This window comes from Lynx rufus, unplaced genomic scaffold (genome assembly GCF_022079265.1).
Source record: "Lynx rufus isolate CCGP_SWC_20201006 ecotype Redwood Valley unplaced genomic scaffold, mLynRuf1.p SCAF_13, whole genome shotgun sequence".
Classification (NCBI taxonomy): domain Eukaryota; kingdom Metazoa; phylum Chordata; class Mammalia; order Carnivora; family Felidae; genus Lynx; species Lynx rufus.
The window spans coordinates 41,820,254-41,834,835 of record NW_025814827.1 but is presented as its reverse complement, the minus strand read 5'-3'; the positions used below and the strand labels follow the sequence as shown (position 1 = coordinate 41,834,835).

At 34.9% G+C, this 14,582-nt stretch overlaps 1 protein-coding gene across 1 annotated transcript; it reads right to left on the bottom strand.

Moving 5' to 3' along the window:
* Nucleotides 1-9,756: 9,756 nt before the first annotated feature.
* Nucleotides 9,757-10,695, bottom strand: LOC124508136 (olfactory receptor 4F6-like). The gene has a single exon (XM_047074551.1). It carries the CDS (start codon nucleotides 10,693-10,695, stop codon nucleotides 9,757-9,759), a length of 939 nt encoding a protein of 312 aa, XP_046930507.1.
* Between the last annotated feature and the right edge of the window lie 3,887 nt (nucleotides 10,696-14,582).

The window sequence follows — 14,582 nt, the reverse complement described above, 5'->3', positions numbered from 1 at the left end:
ACTCACTCTATGTGGGCAGTTTTACCCAGATACCAAAGCCAGACAAAAACAGCACAAAATAAAAACAAACAAACAAAAAAACTATAAACCAATCTTCCATCAATATAGACTCAATGATATACTACAGCACAGAAACCCACTTTAAATATAAAGACAGATAGGTTAAACATGTAAAGAAAAGGAGAAGGACAAAGTCAGAGGACTGACACTACTCAATTTCAGGACTTACTATACAGCTACAGTAACCAAGACAATATGGTGTTGACACATATCAGTGGAATGAAATATACAATCCAGAAATAGACCCACATACATTTAGGCAACAGATCTTTGAAAGTAGCAGAGGCAATGCAATGGAGCAAAGATAGTTTTTTCAGCAAATAACACTTGAGTAACTGGACATCAACATGCAAAAAAAAAAAAAAAGAATCTATACAGACCTTACACATTTCACAGAATTTGACTCAAAATAGATCACAGATCTGTGAAGTGAAAAAAAATAAATCTCCTAGAAGATAACATAGGACAAAATCTAGATGACCTTTTATGTGGCAATTATCTTTTAGATACAACACCAAGGGCACAGTCCACGAAAGATGTAACTGACAGTCTGGACTGCATGGAAATTTAGACCACTTCTCTGCCAAAGACAATGTCAAGGGAATGAGAAAACAAGCCAGACTTGGAGAAAATATTTGCAAAAGATATATCTGAGAGAGAACTATTATCCAGTATACTCAAATATTTCTTTAAACACAACAATAAGAAAACAATTTGATTAAAAAATAAGCAAAAGACCTGATCAAACATCTCACTAAAGAAATATATAGATGGCGAATAAGCATGTGAATGATGTTCAGCATCATGTATCATTAGAGAACTAAAAATGAAAACAAGATCCACAATAAACTTATTAGGCTTACTTACTACCTACATTGACAACATCAAGCGCTGGCAAGCATATGGAGCAACAGGAACTCCAATCCTGATTGGGAATGGAAAGCAGTACAGACACTTTGGAAGACAATTTGGCAATTTCTTACAAAACTAAACAAACTCTTACCAAATTCAATCCAGCTGTGCTGGTTGCTATTTACCCAAATGCATTGGAACAAAACCCTGCATACTGAAGTTCACGGAGGTTTTTTTCAAAATTTCCCAAACTTGGAATCAACCAAGATCTGCCTCATACAGTGAATGGATATATAAACTGTATTACATCCAGACAATGATATATTACTCAGTGCTAAAAGTAAATAAACTATCCAGCCACAAAAAGACACAGAAGAACTTACATGCATATTACTAAAAAAAAAAAAAAAAAAAAAAAAAAAAGCCAATGTGAAAAGGGTATATTTTGTATGATTCCAAGTATATGCCATTCTGGAAGATGCAAAACTATGGAATCAGTAAAATTTGTAGTTTCCAGGGGTTAGGAAAGAGGGAAAAGTAAGTAAGCAGAGCACAGATGATTTCAGGGAGGTAAAACTATTCTGTGTGATACTACAATGGTCAATACATGTCATTATACATTTTCCAAAACCTACAGAATGTACAACACCAAAAGTGAACCCTAATGTAAACTATAGACTTTGAGCGATAGTGATATGTCAGTGTTGATTTACTAATTGTAAGGAATGTTCCACTGTAATATCAAATGTTGACTGTGGAGGTGGTTGTGTATGTGGGAGTACAGGAGGTATATGGGAATTCTGTACATCCCACTCAATCTTGCTGTAAATCTTAAACTACTCTAAAGAAAAAGTCCATTTAAAAATTTAAATAAAAGAATGAGATATATATTTACCATATGAACACAAATCAAAAGAAATCATCAGTGGCTATTTTAGTATCAAAGTATATTTCAGAGCAGAGAATATTACCAGGGATAAAGACAGTTATTTCATACTAAGAAAGAAATCAATTAATCAGGAGGTAGTAACAATTTTAATTATTTATGTCCCAAATAACAGAATTTTAAAATATATGCAACAAAAACTGATAGAGCTGCAAGGGGAAATAATTTTTAAAAATATAATCAGAGAATTGGAAGGGGAGGTCATCGAGAGGACATGATCACCAGTTGATCCATGAGTTAGAACTGGGCAATGGGAGGCTCCCCCCACCTCCCCTGTACTTGGAATGTGCATTCCACATACCTTCCTCCCTCCCAGAAGCTGCCCCAAGGATACAGCCTTGAGAGAGTGATGTGGTGTTGAGACTGTCTGGACACTATACATGGCTGAATCCACTTAAGGCCGCTATATTAACTTTAAGATTGGGCAGGTGGGTACAGAGAGCTTCTCATCATGAGGTCACCTATGATGTTGGTTATGTATCATACCAGTCAGGATATGACTCCTCTGGCAACTGGAAGTAAAACCTTAATTGAATTTGATGATATAAATCTACTTAGAGATTAATATTGCAAAAGACATGTCCTGAGTACTTATATGTTAAATGAAAAATACTTTAAAACTTCACTAATGTTAAACCATAGCTGTTTAAAGTGTAATTTGTCTTGTCTCCTTGTTCTGATTTCTAGAATATGAAAAAGTTTTTCTTGACAAAGAAGTCCCCAAGAGATGTCCAATGTATTTTCATGATTCTTGTTCTTCCCAGAATACAGAATAGGAGAATTTCACCCAAAGGATTCCTTCTAGTGGTGAATATGTGTCAGCCTGAGGGAAAGTACTTCTACAGATACTGTCTCCACCCAACTGCGAATGTCGTCTCAAGCATAAATCAGAAGAGAAGAGGAAATAGCAATCTGGTCTTAGAGAAAATTTGTGTTTAGTAAGTTATCTCATGTTCTCTGTAACTCTCTTCTTAAAGTAATTTTTAGAATATCTGTATGTATCTGCATTACCCATGCCCACTTGCTTCGAGTTGAGTGTGGCTTGTTTAACTTCTGACCTTTAAAGAAGGTAATATAGTTTTTCTCCTCCCATCCTATTCCTATGGGAGCTTCTATGGTCTCTTTGACAAAGGTGTACATATCATCATCATGCAGAACCACAGAGAAGTTCTCAGGTCAGCTTTTGGAAGATCTCCATTCTTTGATGGCTACTGGATATTAGCAAATTCCAGCTATCTTGACTCAAGTGGCTTTTTCCATTTAAGGAGATAAAGTTTTTCACATCAGATAGAGTATTTTATCTTAAAACAACTTTTAACATAGAGATAGAAGTAAAAACGGATATATATCCGGTGAGAAGTGATATAAAACTGAATTACTACAGAAATAAGATAAAACTCAGAACCTGAGAGAAAAAGAAAGCACCTTAAGCTAGCAGAAGGAACTTGGACTTACTTCCTGAACACCTCACCAAGGGGGTATCTTAGGCAATGATTAAATTCGCTGAGTCCAAGTCTCTCCTTGAAAAAACATAAATGATAAGATTCTCACAGTTTTAGAAAAATTATTATTTAAAAAAATCTTAGTGGATGGACATTGAATCCAGAAGAGCATGGAAAATGTGTTGCCATATTTTAATACTCCTAAAAGAGTAACTCAATTTGTCTCCTTTCCCTGTTTTTTCAAGTTATTCCCAAAGTTATTATTACACTTCTTGTGAAAATTCTCTGAATTACAGCTAAGAATTTCAAACATGCTTTAATAGAATGTGCTAATGCCTCTGGTAGAGATTCTTAAAATTGAATAACCCCTCTTGGATAAAGCCAGAAGTAAAAGGTGAAAAAGTTGCTAAGCTACTGTAAAGCAAGCAGCATGTCTGAAACTTCTTTTGCATCTGTATATCCTATAGGGTTGCTAAAAATACACTTGTTAACTAGCAGAAAATGTAAGAGGTACTTTTTTAGTTTTTTTTTTAAAGATAGTACCATGTATTTTACTTAAATAACATAGTTGGCTGGTCACTAAGATTGCCTCCAATAAGCTTTGGACACTTTACCGCTTTATGTTGCATATTTTAATGAACAAAAGAGGGAAATAATTGGAAGTTTGTAAGAATGTTTACACTTTTTTTTTAATTTTTTTAATGTTTATTTATTTTTGAGAGAGAGACAGAGTGTGGGCGGGGGGGAGGGGCAGAGAGAGAGGGAGACACAGACTCCCAAGCAGGCTCCAGGCTCCAAACTGTAGCACAGAGCCTGATGCAGGGCTTGAACCCACAAACCATGAGATCATGACCCGAGCTGAAGCCAGAAGCTTAACCAACTGAACCATCCAGGTGCCCCTACATGTTTTTTTTTAATGTTTATTTATTTTTGATAGAGAGCATGAGTGGGAGAAGGGCAAAGAGAGAGGGGATCAGAGGATCTGAAGAGGGCTCCGTGCTGACAGCCAAAAGGGAGGCTCAAACTCATGAACCACCCAGGAGATCATGACCCGAGTCGTAGTTGGACACTTAACCAACTGAGCCACCCAGGTGCCCCTACATGTTTAATTCTAAATATTTCCACTTCTTCCTAAGTAATGCCCTAAATTTCACAAACTATATTGTTATTCTGCAAACTACAAAAATAAATTTTGTGGCCAACTTCAGCAGGATCATATCTATATGTACAGAAGTAAGATATTTAAGAGCTGCCATAATGTTTTTCTGGTTCTCAGACTACAACCTGAAGTCAACTTTTAAAAATCTGAGTTTGTCAATTCTTTCTATAAGTATTCAGAAGAATCCACCACTCACCACACTCCTTAAAATCATCATTAGTAACAAAATGGTCAAGTACAATAGCCACTTGCTTTCAGTTAGCCTTCAATACAATCAACACAATTATTTGTAATGCCACTGCCTACTGGTAATGGGTCACTAGCATGCCATTTCCCATGGGCAAGGATCTCAGGCTGTGCTCATTCCCAAGGACAAGACCAAGCCAATTCCCAATCCCCATATTTAAGGAGCTACTTCCTGGGACCAATTCTGTTACAAATTTAAAATTAGAACACACCAAAAAAAGACTTACTTGTTCTTTTAATAAAAAAATATCATTTAAAGATGGTTACCTAGGTATTGAAGAACTAAAAACAGACTTTTTAAAGCACTAAGGGATCATTTTAAAAGCAGCTGAAGGAAAAAAAAATACCAGCTTCAGGGCTGCAGGAATAAAGGGGAGAGTTTGGCATTATTAAAACTCAGAAGCTTAGAGGACCCCACACACTGGAAACTCACACCTATGAAAGGGGGTCAGTGTAGGAGTTTTGAGAAGAAACATAACTTCTCTAAACCAGTTTCTGTAAAATAGCACTACATTCTCATAGCATGTTAAGGATAAAATGCATAACTTACATAAAACACTTAACAGTGTCTTTCACAAAGCAAACATACATACTATGAAAGCTCCCAAAGGCCATCCATTTATTGTTAGGATAAAGTTCAAACTGTGATGTTTTTCAATACCTGCATAATGTGGTTTCTGTCTGCAGACACACCTCAAAACCATGCTCCTCATTATCATCTCAGCTTCTCCAGGCCATGAATGGAAAACAAAACAAAAACCACAGATGATACAATCCTAGAAATTCATAGTATATTTATTATTTGCTGTTTGTTTATTGTAGGCGATGGTTTCTTTACAAGGACACCCAAAGCACAATCAACAAAAGAAAAAATAGGTATACTGGACTTCATCCAAACTAAAAATATTTGTGTCAAAGCCTCCACTCAAGAAAGTGAAAATAAAACCTGCGGATGAGAGAACGTAGTTGTAAGACCCTCTGATGAGGGTCTTGTAGCCAGTGGAGTGGTGGCCCTCAAAGAGATAGGTCTATATGCTATATCACAACTCCTGAAACTGTTGATGTGACCTCCCTTGGGGAAAAAAAAGGTCTTTGCAAATGTAATAAGGGTGCTGAGATGACATTAATTTGGAGAACCTGGGCTGGCTCTAAATCTAATTAACAACTGTCCTAATAAAAGACAAAGCGGAAAAGACAAGAATACAGAGGATAAGACCATGTGAAGATGGAGGTAGAGGATGAACTCTTATAGTCACAAGCCAAGGAACATCTGGAGCAACCAGAGCTGGAAGTGGCAAGGAAGGATTCTTCCCTGGAGCCTTGGAGGAAACGTAGCCCTGCCAACAGATTGATTTCAGAGTTCTAGCCTCCAAAATTGCAGAGACCAAATTTCTGTTTTAAACCACCAAGGCTGTTAATTTGTTATGACAGCCCTAGAAAGCTAATACAGGTCTAAATATAAAGAACTCTCAAAACTCAATAATAAAAACATAAACGACAAAACTAATTTGGACGTAAATTAAAAAAAAAAAGAAGCTTGGGAAATAAATGTATCACAAGGGAAAAAAAAACCACAAACGACAAAAAATATGAGATGACATTTCTCTCAAGAAGATGAACAAGTGGCTAACCAGGAACCACATGAAAAGGTGCTCGACACCTAGAGGAATGCAAATCAAAACCACAATGTGATCCTACTTCATATGCATTAGATTGGCCATAATAAAAAAATAATAAAATAAAATAACAAGTGTTGCTGAGGATATGGGGAAATTAGGATGTTCATACACTGCTGATGTGATTGTGAAATGGTGCAGCTACTGTGGAAAAGTTTAACAGTTCTTCAAAATGCTAAACATAAAGTTACTATATGACAGCAATTCCACTCAAAATAATTGAAAACAGGTGTTCAAACAAGCAAACAAAAAAATAGCACAAATGTTTGTAGAACAGTACTCACAATAGCCAAAGGTAGAGACAATCCAAATATTTGTCAACATATGAGTGGAAAAGCAAAGTGTGGTATGGTCATACAATGGAATATTATTCAGCCATTGAAATGAATGAAATTCTGATACATGCTACAATATAGATGAACCTTCAGAACATTATGCCCAGTGAAAGAAGCCAGACACACACACAAACACACAAAATTCCATTTATATGAAATGTCCAAAATAGTCATATCCATAGAGACAAAAAGTGGTTTCATGGTTGCCAGGAAATGCGATGAGAAGGGAATTGGGACTGACTACTAACTGGTATGGGGTTTATTTTGGGTGATGAACATGTTTTAGGAAATGAAAAATAGGAAGTGTTGCATTGGCCAAAATTTATAAAAGGTCAGGAATGTAAATTCACTCACCACAAATTAATTTCCTCTATTCATGGATGTTCACATGAAAGAAAAAAAACTGAAATATAGTATGTTAGAAATGTTGAAAGAAGATCTCAATTGGTTTCCAAATGTGGGCAATTGGAAACAATCTTCATTACCAGGAACAAGCTGCTTTTAAGAATTCATTCATTCCATCCCTGACCTCCTACTGAAAATACCCAATAAACACCAGATACTGTGTCAAGTTCTGGCATAAAACTTTCACCTGCCTTCAGGAAGTATACTCCCTAGTGAAGGAACTAGACATTAAATAACCATTCACTGGTGTATCCAGTTACATGTTACATGTACACCTGAAAAGTGTATTCATTATAATTAGGTTAAAAAATCTGATATATATCCACAGACCCAAAACATCTAGCTTAGTGTGATCATATTTCTGATAATTTTAATTTTCAATTATTGTATTTCCCACTTGACCTGTCTTAGATTGAACACTGTTTATCAACGACTGTCAATAAATCTGTCCTATTTTGTTGTTTTGCTATACATCCAACATTGTACAAAATGTTACTTTCTTAACATCATTTTTCTTTAATACTGATAGATTTGAAGGATGGACTAACTATACCTTAAGGGCAACTATACATTGCCGCCAGCCTGATTTTCTGTCCTATTTAGGTTACTTCAGTTACTTTGAAAGGAGGCTCAGAAGATACAATACTTTAAATAGCAATAATTTTATTAGTATACATCTTGAAATTGACCATCTTGGATCAGATTTCCCAAGATGACTATAAGGTATTTCATTATACAGATTCCGGTCTTTTATTTCTGACACATTAATAACAGTATAAAATGTTAATTCTATTATATTGTCTCATTTTCAAATTATACAAATATTGAATATCATTTGCCTACTTCTATACAACTTTCTCTCTGAAAATTTTTTACTTTTGTCTTTAACTGGGTTTTATTTTCTTGATTCTTTTCATCTTTGTTTCCTGTATCCTTCATTGTAATTTTGGCCATTCTGGTCTCTTTTGAGTACCTAGTAGTTTATTTCTCATTTCTGAAATGATTTTGTCTTGTTCAAATTTTGTTCTGAGTATAAGTTGGCTCTTACTTTTTATTTCCAAATTATTCATTTTCAGTTAGAGATTTTGAATTTCTGATCCAAATGTTCTTATATATCTTGTGTTACAGGTTTAATGACATTTCACTTATGATAGAATATTATCATATAATTTTTCTCTGCTTTGTGGCTAGAATCAGTATCAGCTTATGCCCAGATTCCAAAAGAAATAAGTTTTAACAGAAAATTAAGTTGACATTTCAGGCTGCCTCATAAATACATACATACATAACCCTCATGAAAATTTCTAAATGAGGAATTTTGCTTAAAAAGACTTAAGATGTGTAGCCTCAGAAGGAATGTTTATCTTAACAGTAGAAGATATTATATTGCCATTTTTATTTTCAGACATAAAAGGAGGAGACATTATGGAAGATATTTCATTAGGCACAATTCTAGGTTACAAATAAGAAATACAATATGAAATACATAAGGAAGCAAATTCCATCTCAATATCAGTATAAAATGTCAGGGGTGCCTGGGTGGCTCAGTCAATTAAGCATCCCACTCTTGATTTCCACTAAGGTCAGGATCTCATTATCTGCAGGATCAGGCTCTGTGCTAACAATGCGGAGCCTGCTTGGGATTCTGTCTCTCCCTCCCTCTCTGCTCCTCCTTCTCTCTCTTTCAAAATAAATAAACTTTAAAAACAAAATGAAACAATAAAATTTCAATACGTAAGCATTTTCAAAAGGCATCGTTTTGCTTCGTGGGGTGGTGAACTGTCAGGCCTATAAGTCTAAACAGCACAGGCTTAATGCTTGAGCATGGAGTGGTATTCAGTATTGCATTGTATCCATGCTACATAAAGATATGTGGCAATACTACATAGGAGTTCCTTGTCTTTAACATTTTCTAAACCCCATCCTAGTTCTATTCTCTTTAATATATGTTATTTCTTAATTCACATCTTTCTAACACCAGTACACATTTAAAGGGAATAGTTAAAAGCAGAGTTGAGAGGAAGAAGTTATAACTTTGCCCACTTGGAAACCAGATCTTAATATGATCGCAAATACTAAGAGCTGTTTGACTGTTTTTTGTTGTTGTTGTTGTTGTTGTTTGCCCACTTTGTTGTTTTCTGCTTATGTGAATATCAGACAATATATAATCTATGACAAAAATTATATTCATGTAATGGAGTATATCTGTTAACATAAGTAACAAAGAAAAGGAAAAAGTAGCAGCACACCTGAACCAACTTAAATGCTTTGTTCACCCCCCCCGAAAAAAAAAGTTGTAAGAATCAATCATTCTGTCTACATGAGAATATATTCCAATCCAGTAACACAGAAAACTTTGTTTACACCATTGCTCTGCAAATACAGCACAGTGACTTCAAATTCATGAGCCACACAAAATGCAGGTTTTCAGTATTTTAAAATTTTAAAATAGGCAAAATGGTCTTAGATAAATAAATATGCATATAACCACACCACTGACCATTAACATGGAATAAACTATCTGAGATTTTTGTTCTACTGAAAAATTAATTGTCTTAAGATAGTATATAACCCTTCAACACTTATCCATACAGTATTGCTTGCAGAAGGCACCACTTGTTTTCCCATGAGTTATTTAGGAGATCATTCTCAAACTCAGGAATTGACTACTCAGTCTTTTCATTGCCATCTTCATGTCCTTGTTCCTCAATGTGTAGATAATGGGATTCAGAATGGGTGTGATCATAAAGTCCAAAATGGCAAGAAACTTATCCACTGGCACTGTGGGAAATGGCCACACATAAACAAAGATGCACGGTCCAAAGAACAAAACCACCACAGTGATGTGAGCTGACAGAGTAGAAAAGGCTTTAGACAAACCACCTGAGGAACATTTCCATACAGTGACCAGGATGACGATATAGGAGATGAGCAATAAGAAGAAGGTGCCCATGGAAATGAACCCACTGTTGGCAGTAACCATGAATTCCATTCTGTAGGTGTCTGTGCAGGCAACTTTGATAAACCAAGGAAGGTCACAGTAAAAGCTATCTATCTCATTAGGACCGCAAAAAGGCAAATGGACAACAAAAGCTACCTGGACCACTGCATGAATGAGGCCAATAACCCAAGCACCGGACAGAAGCAAAATGCACATCTGTGGGCTCATGATAGTCAGGTAGTGGAGGGGCTTGCATATGGCCACATATCTGTCCAAGGCCATGGCGATGAGCAGGACCATCTCGGATCCACCCAGGACATGTAGGGCAAATATTTGGATAACACAGCCCTGAAAGGATATGGTTTTGTGCCCAGAACATAGGTTATGAATCATCTTAGGAACTGTTAAGGTAGAAAGGCACAAATCAATAAATGAGAGATTGGCTAAAAGGAAGTACATGGGGGAATGTAAATATGGGTCAAAAGTCACTGTAAACACAACAAAAAGGTTTCCCAAAACAATTGTTACATAAAACACGGTAGAGAAAGCAAGGAGGAAATGCTGCACTGGTCTATAGGTAGAAAGTCCCAGCAACACAAATTGAGACACTTCAGAGTAATTTGTTTCAAACATTGGCTTTACCTGGTGATACCTAAAAGAGCAAAAACAAAACAATAAAAAAGGAATTTACCAAAAATTATTATTTTAAAACAGATTTAACCTTTCATTAAATCTGGTTTTAAGAAGAAATCTTTAGTAACAGCCAACAGGTGTTTTTAAAATATCATGTTAATTTATCTGTTCAGCTAATATACACACATAGTATAACTAATATTCCTATTGAAGGCTACCATATGTCCAGTTTTGAGGTAAAACACTGACCCTGACTTTAGGAGGCTTACAGGCTAATGGTGGATCTAGACATTAAATAGCTTTAGAGACAGATAGAACCCTCTTTTCCTTTAAAGAACAGAGTACCATAAGAACAATGTGGCTCATCCAAGTGGTGATTGATCAGATTCTGCTTAACAGGGAGTTACTACTGAAAAGTAGAGCCCACACTATGGAAATGCCAAGTGCAAAGATCATGAAACAGGAAGGTTAGCAGGGCAAAGGGATAAACAATTGAGATCAGGCTGGAGTAACAGGCCAGATAGGATGAAAGTTTGTATCCATAAATTGAACTTTGCTTTATATCCTATGAGCAATAGAGAATTATTAGGGATTTTAAGGAGTGGCTTGATATATTTCTGCTGTCAAACAGTCACAAGGCTTCAATGTAAGGAATTGAATGAAAGGCCTAAAGTAAACTTAGTGAGACTACTGAAGAATCATATCAGTGTGGATAGGGTGAAGTATCCAACTAACAAGATTGGAACAGCAGATGGAACTTGGATAAATGGAGATCTTTGCCTTCTAACATAAACATAAGGAAATTTTTAATGAATACTTAAATGTTAAGAAAAAAACACAAGAAATATATAAATACTAAAAACAAACATTAAGATGGAAAATTCATTCTTAACACCCTTCATTAACAAAACAAGGAGGAAATAGTTGACAGTAACCAAGACATGGAAATCAAAATCACATTATATGTCGATATACACAGATATAGGACAGTATATATAGATATACACATAGGTATTTTTACATGAAGATAAGAGTGCTATAAAAATAAAAGTAAAAACACTGTGGAAATAGATTTGTTTGTTTGTTTGTTTAGAGAGAGAGTATGTGCATGCGAGCAAGGTAAGGGGTAGAGGGAGACACAGAGAATCTTAAGGAGGCTCCACACTCAGTACAGAGCCCAACACAGGACCCAGTCTCTCTAGCCTGGGATCATGACCTGAGCTGAAATCAAGACTCAGACACTCAACTGACTGAGCTACCCAGGCACTCCCAGATGATTAATATTTGTAATATGAAATTACCTCTTGCAAATACATTTCAAAAATGTAATATATCAATTTTAAAATGAGTAGAACATATGAAGACTATTGACAAAAGCAAAATGTCTATTAATCATAATCATGAAAAATAAAACACTCTTTAATAAGATAAATGTAACTAAGATTACACTAGAGTGCTATTTAGTTCTAACAAATTGTCTAAGTTTAAAAAAATGATGATTGTCATGGATGAGGCTGTGAGGAATCAGACACACTCATACACTGATAATGGTAGTACAAACTAATACAATTCTCCAGAAGGTACATTCAAAATAGATACAAAAAGGCCAACAAATTAGACAAGCTAGAAGAAATGGATAAATTCCTAGAAACATACAACCTTTCAAAATGGAATCAGGAAGAAATAGAAAATCTGAATAGACAAATTACTAGTAATGAAACTGAGTTGGGGAGGCAGGGGGGACTCTCAACAAACAAATGTCCAGGACCAGGATTTACAGGTGAATTCTATCAAACAATTAAAGATTTATTCCCAATTTCTTTCAAACTATTTCAAAAAATACAAGAGGAAGGAAAGTTTCCAAATTCATTCTATTAGGCCAGCATTACGCCAATATCAAAACCAAAGACACTACTAAAAAGAAAAACTATAGGCCAATATTCCTTATGAATAGACATGCAAAAATACTCAATAAAATATTAGCAAACTGAGTTCAACAATATATTAAAGGGATCATTCACCACAATCAAGTGGGATTTATGCCACAGAAGCAAAGATGGTTCCCTATTCACAAGTAAATCAATATCATACTAACAAAATGAATTAAAACTATATAATCATATAAAAACATACAGAAAAGGCATTTGACAAAATTGAACATCTGTTCCTGATAAAAACTCTCAACAATGTGGGTTTAGATAGAATATACCAAAACATAATAGAAGCCACATATGACAAACACACAGCTAACATCATATTCCATGATAAAAAAAAAAAAAAAAAAAAAAAAAAAAAAACTGAGAGCTTTTCCTCTAGCAACAGGACCAAGACAAGGATGTCCCTTAGTGCTACCTTTATTCAACATAGCACTGGAAGTCATGGCCACAGCAATCAGACAACAATAACAATAACAACAAAATTAAAGACATCCAAATTGATAAGAAGGAAGTAAAACTGTCACTATTTGCAGATAACATAATACTTTACATTGGCAATCCTCAAGACTCAAAAAAAAAAAAAAACCTACTAGAACTGGTAAATCAATTCAGTAAGGTAACAGGAAACAAAATTAATATACAGAAATCTGTTGCATTTGTATACACTAATAATGAAGTAACAAAGAGAAATTAACACACAAACACCAGTTACAATTGTACCCAAAAGAAAAAATATCTAAGAATAAATTTAACAAAGAAGATCAACGAAGTGTGCTCTGAAAACTATAAGACATTGAAGAAAGATATTGAAAACAACATGCAGAAATGGAAAGATATACCATGCTCATGAACTGGAAGAATTAATATCACTAAAATGTCCATACTACCCAAAGAAACCTACAGATTTCAGGCAATGCCTATCAAAATACAAATAGCATTTTTCACAGCTCTAAAACCAATAAACCTAATCTTTGTATGGAACACAAAAGACTCCAAATAGCCAAAACAATCTCGAGAAAAGGACAAAGTTGGAATTATCACAAGCCTTGATTTCAAGATATCCTACAAAGCTATCATTTATAATCAAATATTATGGAACTGGAACAAAAATAGACATGTTAGGTCAATGGAACATAATAAAGAGCCCAGAAACAACCCCATAATTATATGAACAATTTATCTCTGACAAAGGAGGCAATAATAAGGAAAAGGCAATCTTTTCGATAAGTGGTGTTGGGAAAACTGGACATCTACATACAAAAGAATGAAACTGGACCATTTTCTTACACTATACATAAAAATAAACCCAAAATGCATTAAAGACCTAAATATGAGACCTGAAATTATAAAATTCCTAAAATAAAAGATAGGCAGTAATCTCTTGGACATTGGCCTTAGCAACATGCATATGGATATGTCTCCTCAGGCAAGGGAAATAAGAGCAAAAATGAACTATTGGGACTACATCAATCTAAAAGGCTTTGGCACAATGAAGGAAACCATCAACAAAACAAAAAAGGCAACCTATGAATGGGAGAAGATATCTGTAAATAATACATCTGACAAGCGGTTAATATCAAAAAATATCAAAAAATATCAAAGAACTTATAAAACTCATACCAAAAAAACCAAATACCAAATACCAAATAATTTTAAAAAATCACCAAAGTACCCAAATAGACATTTTTCAAAAAAAGACCTACAAATGGCCAAAAGACAAGTAAAAAGATGCTCACTCACTAATTGTCAGGGAAGTGCAAATCAAAATTATGAGATATCAACTCACACCTGTTGGAATAGCTAGAATCAAAACAACAAGAAATAACAAGTTTGGGCAAGGATGTGGAGAAAAAAGAACCCTCCCTATATATTATTGGTGAGAGTGTAAATTGGCATACCCACTGTGGAAAACAGTATGTTTTCAGTCAGTTAAGTGTCCAGCTTCAGCTT

Excerpts from the sequence above, each read along its gene's own strand:
- LOC124508136 (XM_047074551.1), bottom strand. The coding sequence starts at position 10,695 with ATGTTTGAAACAAATTACTCTGAAGTGTCTCAATTTGTGTTGCTGGGA.